The sequence below is a fragment of the Rhea pennata genome, chromosome 3, assembly GCF_028389875.1.
Source record: "Rhea pennata isolate bPtePen1 chromosome 3, bPtePen1.pri, whole genome shotgun sequence".
Taxonomy (NCBI): Eukaryota; Metazoa; Chordata; class Aves; order Rheiformes; family Rheidae; genus Rhea; species Rhea pennata.
In genome coordinates this window covers 5,233,323-5,247,365 of record NC_084665.1, presented here as the reverse complement: position 1 = coordinate 5,247,365, position 14,043 = coordinate 5,233,323, and the positions used below count along the sequence as shown (strand labels likewise).

The window sequence follows — 14,043 nt, the reverse complement described above, 5'->3', positions numbered from 1 at the left end:
CTTCTCTTCCTCAGGCTGAAGAGGCCCAGCTGTTCCTCGCAGCCGTTCCTCATAGGGCAGATGCTCCAGCCCTCTGATCATCTTTGCAGCCCTACGCTGCACTCTCTCCGGTAGCTCCATGTCTCTCTTGTACTGGGGAGCCCAGAACTGAACGCAGGACTCGAGATGAAGCCTCCCCAGGGCTGAGTAGAGGGGCAGGATCACCTCCCTCCACCTGCTGGCAACGATCTTCCCAATGCACCCCAGGAGACCATTGGTTTTCTTGGCCACAAGGACACATTGCTGGCTCATAGTCAACTTGCTGTCCACCAGCACTCCCATGTTCTTCTTTGCAGAGCTGCTTTCCAGCAGAGCTGCTTTCCAGCAGATCAGCCCCCGACCTTTACTGGTACATGGAGTTATTTCTCCCTAGGTGCAGGACCCTGCACTTGCCCTTGTTGAACCTCATGAGGTTCCTCTCCACCCAGCTCTCCAGCCTGTCCAGGTCTTTGAATGGCAGCACGGCCCTCAGGTGTGTCAGCCACTCCTTCCAGCTTGGTATCATCAGCAAACTTGCTGAGGAGGTGCTCCGTCCCCTCATCCAGGTCATTGATGAAGAAGTGGAACAAGATGGGAGCCCGTCCTGAGCCCTGGAGGACACCACTAGCCATGGGCCTCCAGCTGGATTCTGCACCACTGATAACAACCCTCTGAGCTCTGCCTTTCAGCCAGTTTATTCATTTGCCAGCCTGGAAATACAGATTTTTAGCTATCCGTAATAACTGCTTGGGCCAAGATGTAGCTAGTGGCTTCACACCTTTCTGATGGCAACTTCTGTTGCACTAAGACTGTCCCTTATTTGTCTGCAGGTCATCTGAACTCAGGATCCCTGAGGGTAAAGTTACAAGCAAAAATATCATTGTTTAGCCGTAGGAGGCCATGTGAAGAGTTGTGTGTGTTTGAAGTAGCTCCATATTTTGCTCACAAACTGCTAGGTAGCAGCTGGAAAGCAAATGTTGAGAGAGGAGCAGAAGAAAATTTAAGAAATTTCCCAGCTTGGGTGTAAAATCTTAAAAGTAACAGTAAATGGTGAAGGTCAGCAATCCAGTATAGCACTTCACTTGAGAGATTCTGCAGTCTTGCCTAATTCCATAGAATTGGCAAAGATCAAAGTTTATCTGCTGTCTCTTTGAAGGAAAGCGGAGTGCTGATACATTTCCAAGAAATGGTCGAAAACCTAATTTAAACTGTAAATATTCCTTGTGGGCAGTGTTGGATGGAGCAGGCTAACTCTTAATTACAGAGTGATTTTTTTTTTGATGTGCATAACTGTAATTAACTCATTGCTTTTAGAGCCTGATTTCTTTTTTTTTTTTCTTTTTCTTTCTTTTTTTTTTGGTACTGTTCACAAAACTCTTTGCAAACATAGGAGATCACTGAAGTCCTGAAAGGTTGAGTGCTGCAGGAAAAAATTAGAATGTAAACCAGAACAGTTGGGTGTCAAGGCATTCCTTGTTTCTTGCTAAATTTTCTCCCAGCAACCATCCTACTGTGCGTCTGGCCAATTTCTTGTAGCTAGGTGTACACATACCTTTAAAAAGCAAATTTTGTGTCAGCAGGTAGAGGGATTGGCATAACTGTTTTGGGAAAGATATTCCCTCTGTCTGGAGCACCTTGGGAGGAAATGTAGGGTAGCATAAGAGAAGTGATGGATGGAGCAAAGTGTTCTGCAGGAGGCAGTTCCAAAACGTGAAGGATGCAGGCTCCTGTTTTGAGCCAGGACCAGGTCCTTGCATGTTTTAGAAATTAGAGCTGTATTTCCAAAGCAAGTGAAGGTAGCACAGCTAAACAAACCCACAGTTTTCGCATTCGAGTGTCAGTTCTGTGAGCTGAAGGTAGCTAGAAATTAAGAATGCCTGAGCAGGAGAAGCTCTGCAATGGCCCCTCTCGAAGCAGGGTTTAGCAGAAGATACTCTTGACTGTGGGAACATCTTTAGCAAAATTGGTGACTGGAATTAACATGACTCATGTTATTTCTTTTGCTTCCCTCAAAATGGTCCTTGTCACCACACACAGTTATTAGGGAATTTGGTAAGTTTTAAGGGTAAAAACAGCTTGGAGTGATGATAATAATGCTTTGTCTTAAGTTTAGGGACTAGTGAGCAATTCTTCAGAGTTGTCTTGGTAATATTTGCTACCAAAGGTGCTGAGTGGTCTGTTATCCAGGATAAATGTGTGCAGGGTCCAATTTTATTTGTTCTGGAGGAACCTGCACCTCTCTGTAGCGAAGTGGAGACATTAGCCAATCCCCTTCCCTTTTGCACTGGGAAGATTTTAAAAAGTTTTGAGCCTCATTACCAAGTGGTTGTATCCATAGCTGTAGGTCACAGCTAAATAACTTTTGCTGTGTAAGCATATTGACCTGTTCTCCATCAGATGCTTTTTACAGAGCACATTAAGTAGATAGATTATTGAACAGGGTCTCCAAGCTAGGAAGGGAGCATCTGACTGTGCTCACTGGTGTGCAGGATCTGTGGTGGGGTTGCAGATGCTAGCTAGTATGGCAAGAGCCGGAGCGTCATCCTGTGATAAATACCCTCTGTACGCCCACTGAACGAAACGCAGCGTTGCCTCTGGGCCCCAGCAGTGCCATTCCTTAGCATGACACAGTTGAGCAGAGGAGGAAGAGGCATATAAATAACCAGGAGTGTGTGAGCTCCGTCTTGGTGCCTGGTGACAATTGCAGGAACTCCTTCTAAGGCAGATCTCCGAATCGGCCCGCTTCCTTTGGCTTCCTCTGTCAAACACTCCTTTGTTAGCTGTGACTGTAAGTCCTTGATCGCCAGGAGTTTGTACCTTTAAGAGGCTTGTGGTAAGTGATTACTAATAGTGGCACCAGATACTGATAACACAGTGGTGGGTGACAACCGCATTTCAGCAGCTGAGATAGTCCTCTTCAAGTGCAAACAGAGCTGCCTGTGAAGTTGTTAGAAAAGGAGGCACATATTGGCTCTCCGCTTCTTTCTTCAGTAAATCCAGCACACAGCTTTGTTTATCCTCCAGAATTTGGTAATCTGCCTAGTCAGTGGCTCATGAAATTCCACTGCAGCAGCGAAAAGAAAATACTGTTATTCTCATGAAGGAAAGTCAGATTTAGTATCTAGGCTGCCTCATCTAAAGATCTTTCATCAAGTGGAAATTTCAAGTAGCAAACAGAAGTGATAGTTCAGTGTCAACATGATGAGCAGTGATGTCAAGGATGAGTTTGAATCCTACTTCACTTTTTTTTCTTTCCTTTTTTCTTTTTTTTCTTTTCCTTCTGCTCTCTTTTTCTCTCTTTTACCCTAGCCAAGAAATTCTAAGACTGCTGCTGAAGCAAAACACATAGCCCCTTGCTTTTTCCTGATTCCTGGTTAGCTAAAGGAGCAATCCTGGTGGGCGCTGACAAGAAGACCTGAGTACATGCTGTTGTACATGATCAGTGTGGAGGTTGCCCTGTCGTGAGCTCAGTTTAAAGCCTCTGACTAAGACAAGAAATAAGAAATTTCTGAAACATTCTAGAACGAGGCAGTTTATTGGTTGAAGCCTTTTGTCTCAGCTTTTTGCCCCCAAAAAGGGGGAGCTTATTTAGCTAGAATTTCTAATGTCATTGCAGAGGGTAGCACATGCCATTTTGGAGCTGGAATAATTGGAGAATATTCAGTTTTTCTAGTAATAGCCAGTGTTCTTCAAGATAAGCTATGAGTATGAAAAGCTTGGGTGTTTGGGGGTCTTTGGTAATAGCTTGTGCCAGATTTCATTTTATTTAAGAAATACGAGTTTTTTGCGTAGTAGTACAAACTAAGGGACATGGGATGCAGGCATCTTTATCGATTTGTGTTCAGTAATTGCTGTAAAGGATGCAAAAGGAAAAGTAAACAATGATTCTCAAACTGGTGAGTGTTTCAGTTTGGCAGCACGTACTACTGCACTTTCAAGCAAAAAGCTACAAGTCGTGAGCCACTTTTTGCTGATGATAAGACCTGGGGGGGAAGGTAAAAAGGTTTTGTGGATCATTGGTGTAGAACAGTATAGTGTATAATCTAAAGAAGGTTGTGTCAGAAATATAATGCGAGTACCTTCTCTTTTTGTCTTAAAAGTACTAAACTAAGCACTTAAAGCACTTTCAAGGTGTTCCATGCTATAATGAAGGACTGTAAATGACTTGGGTATTTTAGAAGTAATACTTCTGTTGTCTTACGCTCTTCAAGTGAGTAGTCCCAGAATGGTGTGTTGGAACATGCCAAAAAAAAATCTAAATAGGAAATCATTTTTCCTCATTGCAAGAATATTCAGAAACAGTTTACTGATTTTCCATGTTAACATTTTGTTGGTAGGCAGGTAGGTACTATAGCATTTGAATAGTTTACACAGAAGTAGCTGTCAGTGGGAGACAAACTGGCAGAACCTTGCTTCCATCAGGGATTCTTTCAGTAATCTATAGGATATCAGGTACTGGACTAATGTACCTTTTTTCTTTTCTTCTCAACAGGAAGCCTAAAAAGGAAGAACATCTTAGTGAAGAGGCTGCCAAGGTGATTTCTAGCCTTCCTGACTTAACTTTCATGCATGCCAAGGTGTTGATGTTCCCAGCCACATTAACACCTTCAACAAGCTGCCAAGAAAAGGTAGACTAAAGTGATGTGAATTGGACATTTTCTATTGATTTCTTTTTTCTTCCCTCTGTGGGTCATAAAAAGCAATCTTGCTTTAATTAAAAAAAATTCAAGTTCAGATGATTTGTTGGTAAGCAGCACTAGAAAGGTATACATAGTAATGTATATTTATTTACATACTGGAGTCCTAAATTTATATTAGAGAAAAATGTAAATAATTGGGGGTGAATCTTTTTGAAGATCTATTCTTTTTGTTGTGCTGGGGTGTATACATTTATGTCTTTGTGAAATACACTGGTGGTGTCCTTCTTACAAAACTTTAAAAACTTAAAAAAAAATAAAAAAGAAAACCAAAAAAATAAATCCTAGAAACACATAAAGAAAACTTCAATCTTCACAGTCTGTGAAGCTCCCTTTAAAGGTTTTCAGATTGCATTGAGCATCTTTCTTTCTTGCGTATATTAAAACACTTGTTGCTGAGAAAAAACAGAAGGTTATATTGTTCCTTTGTGGATTTTCAGTTGTTGTTTCTTTAAAACCCAGTAATTTCTTTTCTGTTCCAGCTACCTTAAGGTGTATTTTTCTTTTGTTCCTCCTTCTCTTTCCTCCCCCTCTGGCTGATTGGTTGGTTGATCAATTTTTATGTTCTTAAACTTCAACAGTATGGCTCTGTCCACAATATAGCCTTTTGAAAGGTATGTTGTTAGTAACTTCTCGTTCCGGTTATGGATCACTGTCTAAACACTTGATTTCTGGAGTCATTAGGAGGTTGTCTGCATTCAATCAGTTTGATTTGGAAAAGAAGGACCAAAACTATATGAATGTCTTATAATGAAATTTACCTGTTAATTTTTGTTTTGTTGTACCACTATTCCTATGTTTGATTTTGCACAGTGTAAAATGACATAATCATAGATTGCTATGGTTTTAGGCTGTATATACAGTAAAAACTATGGGTTGTAAATGTTTGGGGAAATTCCTATGGAAAAAAGAGAGCTATGTAGAAGAACCTCTAAAAAGGTCAATGTGCATGCCCAAGGTCTTTTGAGATTTAAGTGTGTAAATTTTCTTTTAGCTTACACGAAATAAAATAATTTAAAAGATACATATATATGTGCATATAGTCTGCTATCTTTTTATAGAGAATGTGTACGTAAGTCATGTTACTGTTGACGGTAAAACTGATGCACACTGTATTAACAGCAGAATCTTCTGATTTATATTGCACAGTGCCAGAAAATACGGCTATCTGAGTTCTGCACAAGGAGAAGTCAGACCTCTCTTCAATTGTCCTGTCTTTTTGAATATGTTATGATACAGTCTTTTATTTCTGCCTCTGACTTGCCTTCTGGATTATAGGGCCTTATGGCTCAAGACACATTGGTATTTTGTGTTAGCGGCTTCTTCAGAGTAATTGGCAATACTGAACTGTGTTTAAAAAAAAAAGATTAAGGTGAGAAAGGATAAATGGTTTTGCATAGTTCCCTGTTAGAGCTAAAAATGTTTATGTATTGTACACTTTAAATTTCCTAATGTGTTAGTTTGTACTGTAGCTCTTCCAGCAACATCTCTTCAGTGCATATGGGTGGACTGTCTGCGGGTAAGGCATGCTCTGAGTGCTGATGTTTCTTCAGGATGCTTTGCACGAGCATAGACTCTCCATGTCTAACCTTAACTGTGTGCACAGCTACTTAAGTGTTCAGTAGTCACTGCCAGTTCATCAGGTAAGACCTAGTTCTGACAAATTTCCAATATATTCCTTATCTCCTCTTTGAGTTCTTGGTTGTCTGTCAGCACTTGGGTCAGCAAAGATCGGGTTCAAGTTCAGTATCGTTAGCTGAGGAGCTGAAATGTTGTCCTAGGCAATCCTCTTGAAAGATGCTCGAGATTAGTGCTGCTGTTCCACCTTTGTGAAGACAAGTGTTTCAGTGAGCGGGGGCTACTCAGAACATAAAGAGCAGCTCCCACTGTTGTGATAAAGAAGTTTGTAAAACCTAAACTTGTTTTCTTTGCTTTTTGATTAGTGCTGCAGCATACAATGCTGTGGCATAAAACTATACCCTTTTGTAGTTGAAAGGGTTTATGCAAAAGCCATCTGCTTTACCATCTATCCCTCCAAAATTTAGAATCGCTGCTTCTGCAATTTCATTACAGCACTGTCTTCATGCCTGTTTCACCTCAAAATTATCTTCAGTGATCTCACGGGTTTATTGTAGTGTTTTTCAGTGCAACTTATATGTGATTTAGTTCTGGTAGTGGGTTGCTGTGGGTTAAAATGAGTCCTTTTGTTATCAGAGCTGTAGCATGTCCCTGAGAGGCAGAGTAGTGGTACAGTCACTGTGCAGAGCTGTGGCTGTTGTTTCAAGGAGAATACATTTGGGAGCTGACTTCATGATCCTTGTCTGGCAGCAAGTGGACTAAAGTAGTAAGGAGAGATGGGGGTAGAAGTGCCAGCTGCAAGTTGATCTTTAGTCTCCTCACAATTGCCTCTAGAGGCAGCTGCCCATTTGTCTTCCAAGTCTCCAAATGCAGTACTTGTGGCTCACAAACACGGGGGAGGGAGGAGAAATGGCAGGGGAAAAGGAGGTTTCTACTGAGGCTGATGCCACAAGTCTTGTCAACTCTGGGATGGACAGACAGGCTCTTCTGCCTCTCTCCTGGCAGCTTTCTTCTTACACAGAAAGTTTTGTCCAGCAGGTCTGGCTTCTTAGGGATATCTTTCCATGCTCTTCCTATTGATGCAGCATCTCCTGTCTAATTTAATCTTGCCAGTAAGTTTATGGGCAGGATAGTAACTGATACTTTCCGTGCATACATGTTGCTATGCACTGTCATCAGTCATGTCGATGTGTATCACATTCGCTTGAGAGCCAGTGTTGTTTAATGGTTGAGGTGCTTTTGTGCACATCCAGCAGAAGCTGCAAGGGGCCTTGGTTAGGATGCAACTGTCAGAGTTGGAATGTGGCCATAAAACAAAGTCCAAGGCTCCTACTGTGAAGAGTGACGAAAGACCCCGAATAACTGCGAAAAGAGCTGGACTCTGACTGTGTTATCCAAAAGACTACACTCCGACACTCAGTGGTTCAGTACAGCCTTACAGGGAGCACTACCACCTGCTGCAGGTGTTTAAGTGCTCTACTTCCCTTAGTACTTGAAACTCCTTTAAGGCCCCCTCAGAATATCATTAGCTTGACAGATTCGTTTTAAAATCCCAAAATAAAGTTTACAAATACCATATACAGAAACCCTCAAGTGCAGTATATACTGAATTTATAAAATGTGCCGAAGTTAACCCTTCATTGCATTGGATTGTTGTATGTAATTTTACCAGGTAATGAAATTACTATGTGTAAAGGAGTTTTTTGGTGGTAGTTTGATTAGGACCACTGCACTCCAATTGGACTTCATACAATGTGAAAGACCTCTCAGTATGTGCAAGATGGATCAGCTTTGGCCCAGCCACTGACTTCTAAGTGTACCTATTTTATGCCAGTCCTGTACCTCTTTATCTGTAGAGATCATTCTCTTTTAAATTTTAGAGCATTCTGAAAATACAAGGTAACTGCAAATTACAATACACTCAAAGTTCACTTGAATATAACTTATAAAAGCATATGGCATCTAATAATTGCATAGTACCCTCTAGGACTGTCTGCTGCAGAACCAAAGAAGTTTTCATAATCTAGTATCTATTCCTTCATACTCCTTAGGTGAACTTGGAACGTGAAAGGACGAAGGGAGAAACCAGCTCATTCAAATCCAGAGTGCTAAAAGCAGGGTGAGGAGGAGCTGAAAGAAAATATAAGGCAAGATTCGGAGAAATCTCTGCATAGGGCAAGCAAGAGGATGGAGCAGGACCTGGAGCGTAGGTAGCTGGATAGCTATAGAAAAAGCTAATGATGAAGTGGAGATGAACACAAGGCATGAGAAGCAGGGTCATTTGAAGAGAAGATAAGCCTGGATAGATCGCAGGTGCACAGGCTATGCCTACTGGCAGCTCTTCTCCAAAGCCTGCAATTGAGCTTCAGAGACTCAAGTCTCTATTACTATACTGCAGAGAAAATGCATCAAACCCATTTGATGTGTGCAGGCTGCACGTATCACAGCAGCCTGACACTGCTATCAATTATTTTTTTTTTTAGAGACCTGGAGCTGTTTTAACCCAGCTCCTAGTGCATATACTAGCACTGATACAAGTCCAGATGTTAGAAGACCTCTTTGAAAAGTAATTTTTATGTAAGAAAGTACATTACAAATCTGCACCAGAGGTATAAAATCACATTGTCAAAAACTAAGCTCAGCTGTGTTTTGGAACTGCACAACCTTATGTGCTGTCATGCATCTGCAATATGACAATCTTTACTTATTTACCATACTGCCTTCACCAGGTTCTTGTGAACCAGGTTCTTTTTCCCTGCACAAATTTCTTCTTTGCCTGAATCAGCATAGTGTAGTGAAACTCTTCTCTGCAGAGCCCCTGCTTCATTTAGCTCAAGCAAAAAGGTGTCCTTAAGTGCAAACTACAGAGAAGTCCCAGTGAAGTAGTGATTCTCTCCTGGCTTGAAATGGCTGGCCATGGCAGGGATTTCTGATGGAGGTCATTTGTGCCACTTGTGCCCAACAGGAGTTGCCTGATACGAATTTGCAGAAATGCTAATTGCTCATGGATGTTGCTTGAGCAATATGGAGCTTTTCTCCTTTTATGTACAGTAAGGGCTCTGCAAAATCGAAGTTAGGTGCACGTACTAGACGCTCAGAACAACTGGAGCTCATGTTTTGACCTTGTCATCTTGTTCTTAAACTTGTAAGATACATTGTTATTCCTGCATTACAGCAAGGTTGAGGAGATCAACTCTATTTGATATGCTGTGCTCATCTTCGTAATTTGTCAGCAGTGACTAGGAAGCGTGCCACTGATACAGGTGCCACAAATATCTGAAGGGCATAGGAGAACGCCCACTGTCTTCTGTATGAATTTGCTATGTGACCACCAAGAAGACATTATATTCCTAGTTTAGGTGTGCTGAATCTTCTTCCTTGGGTCTGTTGATTTTCCTGGGATCCTACTCATGTAACAGTAGAGCAAATACCCAGCAGAGGTTCCTAATACTCCACTCAATTTAGAAATTGTATTGGATGCCTTAAATAAGGCTTATGACTACACATTGAATGTGAAGGAGCAAAAAAGTGTTTCTTATTCTACTGAAAGAGGCCATGGTCCTGTGAAAAACAAAATAATGAGACTGTGTAACTAAGGACTGTGCTGTAAATCAAAGGGAAGTCAAATTAAGATGCCATAGATATTTTTGAATGTTCGGCTAAGTGGACTTGATCCATATTTGCATGGTTAACTCCAGGTCAAGCAAGCAGATCCCCACGGAATGGAAGTAGGTTTCCTACTGGGATTATTGTCACTGTGTGAGCCTCACCTCACATGTTTAAAGCAATGGAATTATTAAATGAGGAAGGAGGGGAGATAGAGGGCAGTTTCAGCCCAGCTCCTTAGCCTTGTCTGTTCTTTTGTCTCTGCTTTTCCAATGAAATGTGTCTCAATTGTTTTTAAATCTTTAAGCGATAAAACACTTGTTGTTTTTTTCTCTCAGACGGCAGAGAACTGCCCTGAGCACAGCTACTGAAGCCAGGTGTGGTTTTCAAGACAGCCTTAGCCTTATAAAGGCAGGAAGTGTTGTCTCGCCTGAGCTAGTCTTCAGACCAGCAGTTGTAAGGTATTACACAAGGAGAGAAAAGCAAGTTCCTTGGGTCAGACCTTAATCTAACTGACCTTCAGCTGCTCAGGAGGAAGCCCGGTAGGGAAAGGAGGTGTGAAACAGCACTGGATATTCATGGCCTTGTGCCATAATGCAAAGAGCGCTGCAAATTTTACTGTAATACAAGCCCTAAAGAGCAGTGAGGTGTTCGGCTGCTTCCTAGTGAGTCATGCTGCCAGACCTGGCCTAGCTCTGCTGAGTAGTAAACCCTTTGGGCACGTATGTTATCTTGGGGTGAACAGTCCCCCCCAAGCACTTTTGGTGGCATTGTCATGGCATCTTGTGCTGCCTCTCTGAGGAATTTACCTGTGCTAGAGTCTAGCTCTAGTAGTAAAAGAAACAGGTAAATTGGTTCTTCCAGTGCAAGTCCAAACTCAGTCTACCATTAGTGACTGCCAGCAACTCTTCAGATGAGGTCTAGAGCCTATGCTCGTGTTGGTTTTTTTTTATTGTTTTTGTTTTGTTTTTTGAGTTAGGCTATATTCTCTGATTCCCTGTCCTGCTTTTCTTCTGCTTCACCCCAGATCTTCCCTTTCCTCTGGGTGAGGAGAGAGGAGTGGGTATCGTAGAAATCCCCATTGCTTTCTACCCCAGTGGTTCCCCTTCTTATCTGGTGCCTGTTTAGCAGTGATACCCTTCCTGTCTGGAGTGGACCAGCCATTTTAACTCTTTCCTCTACCAGAGAACAGAAATACACATGTATTGAACATAGTGATGTGACAGTATTCTTCTGCCTGACATCAAGGGAGAAATAAATCTACAACGAGCAACAGGCTGTTTTAAACCAAACTACCTCTGATTTTTTACCAAGCTGTAGGGAACATAATAATGACTAGATCTTAGCTAGTGGGTGACTTAGATGGCTTAGCTGTGAGATGGGTACTCTTGGTTTTGCTTTGTTACTTTTTTTTTTAAGCAGTGAACTAAGAGGTGAAAATTTTCCTGCTCAGTTCCCCAGTGATATTTCTAATTACTAATTTCAATCTATTCTTTTAGAGCTCAAAAAAAAAAAACATATCGAGAGGACAGTCCTGCTGCTCTTGTCACACAACTTCATCCCAGCTTGCTTTTCCGAAGTCAGTAGGGAGCTACATGGTCAGAGAGGCAGGTTGATGTATGGTGGGATCTGCAGTAAAAGGACGCACCTGGTTATTGCAGCGTTAGCTCTGTCGAGCATCTGTTCTCATGTCTCCTTGGGCTGTTACTCCGGTGTACAGAGTTGTAAAATTTACTGAATCCTAAGTTTTGCAGTGGTTGGACCTCATTTCTCCCATCTTTTTCAACTGAGCAAGGAAAAGATGCAAAGAAAGTATGTGGGAAGAACAAGTGAATGCCATCAGCTGTATATGGACACACTCCACAAATAATTGGACTCCTGGTTTTCTTACTCCTTTATGCTCACTGATCCAGGAACTTCATAGAAAACTAGGCAAAAAGTGTAGATGGATCTCTTCCTAAGCTCCTTCAGCTCTTCATAGCAGTTGGAGAAGAGTGCTCGGAGCAGATTGCATTGGAGCTTAGAGTGGAGCAGAAAGCATCTAACATGCTCCTTCAAAAATGCAAAGGTTGGCTCCAGGTTTATAAGGTGTTTTCTGATTTCATTTGGCTCTTAAGCTAAAATGAGCCTTAGTGCAAATACAAAAATCTGGCTGTTTTGGAAACAAATTGAAAACAGACATGAAGTGTCCCCCCTAAAATCCTTTCGAACTGCCCCTCTTTCTCCTCCTCCCCAGTGCCAGGTCTCATCAGATGTTTTGTGCAAATCTTGGCAGCTTGGACTTGAAACTTGTTTGCATGAGAATTCTACTACCAAGTAGAGGTTTTTTATGACAATGTTATTTCACTGAGTGCAGGGTCTGTGTTTTCATTAGAAGCACTAAAGCCTTTTGTCACTTAGTTAAAGCTGAAATGAGTTAAAAATCACCACGCAGCTGGCGATGGGTATTCTGCAGCTGTTAGGACTCTTGCAGGTTACTCTGCTTTCTCTTGGACTGAGCTGCCTCGCTCTGACAATGGCAAAGTGAGCAGTTGTACGGCTGCTTTGTGCTCTTAGGCATTAAGTTTTCCCTTCTTTTTGGCGGTGTGGGTTTTTTTTTTCAATTGTTTTATTTTGTTTTTGGTTTTTGTTCTCCTTCCCCTGTTTTTCCACCTATCTTGTGTGTGTGCTCTGCCAACTTCCCTCCTCTTTTGGCCAAGGAGGGAGGGAGCTGGGTGGCGAGGAAGGAACAAACAGCCGTCCTTCAGGCTTCGAATCAATGCATTGCCTTGGCAGGCTGGCAGCGTGCGTTTAGCATTAGGAAAGCCACTCTTTAATTCAGGAGACTGCCTGAGCCAATTCTCCCCCAACCCTGGGCCAAAGAGGTAGGGAGTTCAGTCCTTTCCAGCTTGTAGGACCATGGGGCTGGCACAGACTCATTCGGTTTCCATTGCTTCACTCATGCAGTCCACTGCAGGATGGTGCTGGCACTTTGGAGGTTAGCGGGTCTCTGAGAACAAGAGAAGTTTTGTGGTGCACGTCCTTGAATTCCTTTCTCTTGGTGAAAGTCACCTCCTGCTGAGGTTGGGTGCGGATGTAGCAAGGAGATCTGGATTTTTCAATTGAAGAAGGCCAAGCCCCACTCATGTTAAACCTGTGAGTTGAACAAGGTTTAAGGCAATGAGCCAGCCAAGCTCAGCTCTTTGGGTGCTGTTAGTACTGTCATTCCACTAGGCTTGTGTGGGCTGTGTCGCAGCTTGATGCATCAGGACCTGTCCCTAGACGGTGAGTGTCTGAAGCTCTGAGTGACTTCTGCTGGAGTTACAGATTTTACCACAGTCCTGGGGATAAAGATGACCTTTGTCTTTGCCTTCTGAGATGTGTGCGGATCCCCTTGCAGTTTTTCTGTAAACTAAATAGAGGTTTTGGCTCTGCTGCACTGCTGTTTTACTTGTTGTGTTGTACTGTGTTACCTGCTGGAAGATGCACTGAACCCACAAGAAAAAGTGGTCGGATCAGAACAGGGCTGGTGCATATTTAAACTGGACTCTCACTTGCATGAGACACTAGTGAGCGCGACTTACTGCTGCCCGTGACAACCTAATGGCCACAGAGCACTGGAGAGAGAGTCTGGGACTTGCTGCCAGCCTGTTCTAAGTGCTCGGAAGTGCGTTTTGATCTCAAAGACGTGAGTGGGGGGTATTGCAGCTGAAATCTCATTAGCAAATAATAGACCTTGTGTGCAGAAATCCGTCTCGCTAACATCTTGGTCTTTTTTTGCTACTTTTGATTAGCAGGATTGGAAATTCATCATTTTGCAAGTGTGAACACTGTCTCACTGCCCTGATTTACAAGTGATAGTGGAAAGAGCAGTGACATACAGGGACAAAGGAGTATTTCACTGTGTTTGAGGAAGGGTTTTTGCAAGTTTCTAGATACTGCTGCTAGAGAAGTTCCTTTTTGATGGAAACAGCAGTTGCTATCTGCAGCAGCGGGATTTGAAAAATAGATATACCATTAGTAAGACAGCAGATCTCATTAAGCTGCAGAAAGATAGATTATTGGGGAAAATACTTCTCTGTCAGGTGCTCTATTGTTTTCTCAGTGATTTTGGAGTTCTAATATCCTCCTACAACCTGCTATGGCATACTGCTAAGTGGCCTCC

General features: G+C 42.4%; 1 protein-coding gene across 2 annotated transcripts in view; it reads left to right on the top strand.

Annotated features, from left to right (window-relative positions):
• AFTPH (aftiphilin) overlaps positions 1-5,739 on the top strand; it is a 48,141-nt gene extending 42,402 nt beyond the window's left edge. For both annotated transcript variants that reach the window (XM_062571428.1, XM_062571427.1), the window contains one exon: positions 4,511-5,739. In XM_062571428.1, the coding sequence (XP_062427412.1) occupies positions 4,511-4,655 (145 nt within the window). In that variant the 3' untranslated portion in view covers positions 4,656-5,739. The remainder of the gene's footprint in view (positions 1-4,510) is intronic.
• Positions 5,740-14,043: the final 8,304 nt, after the last annotated feature.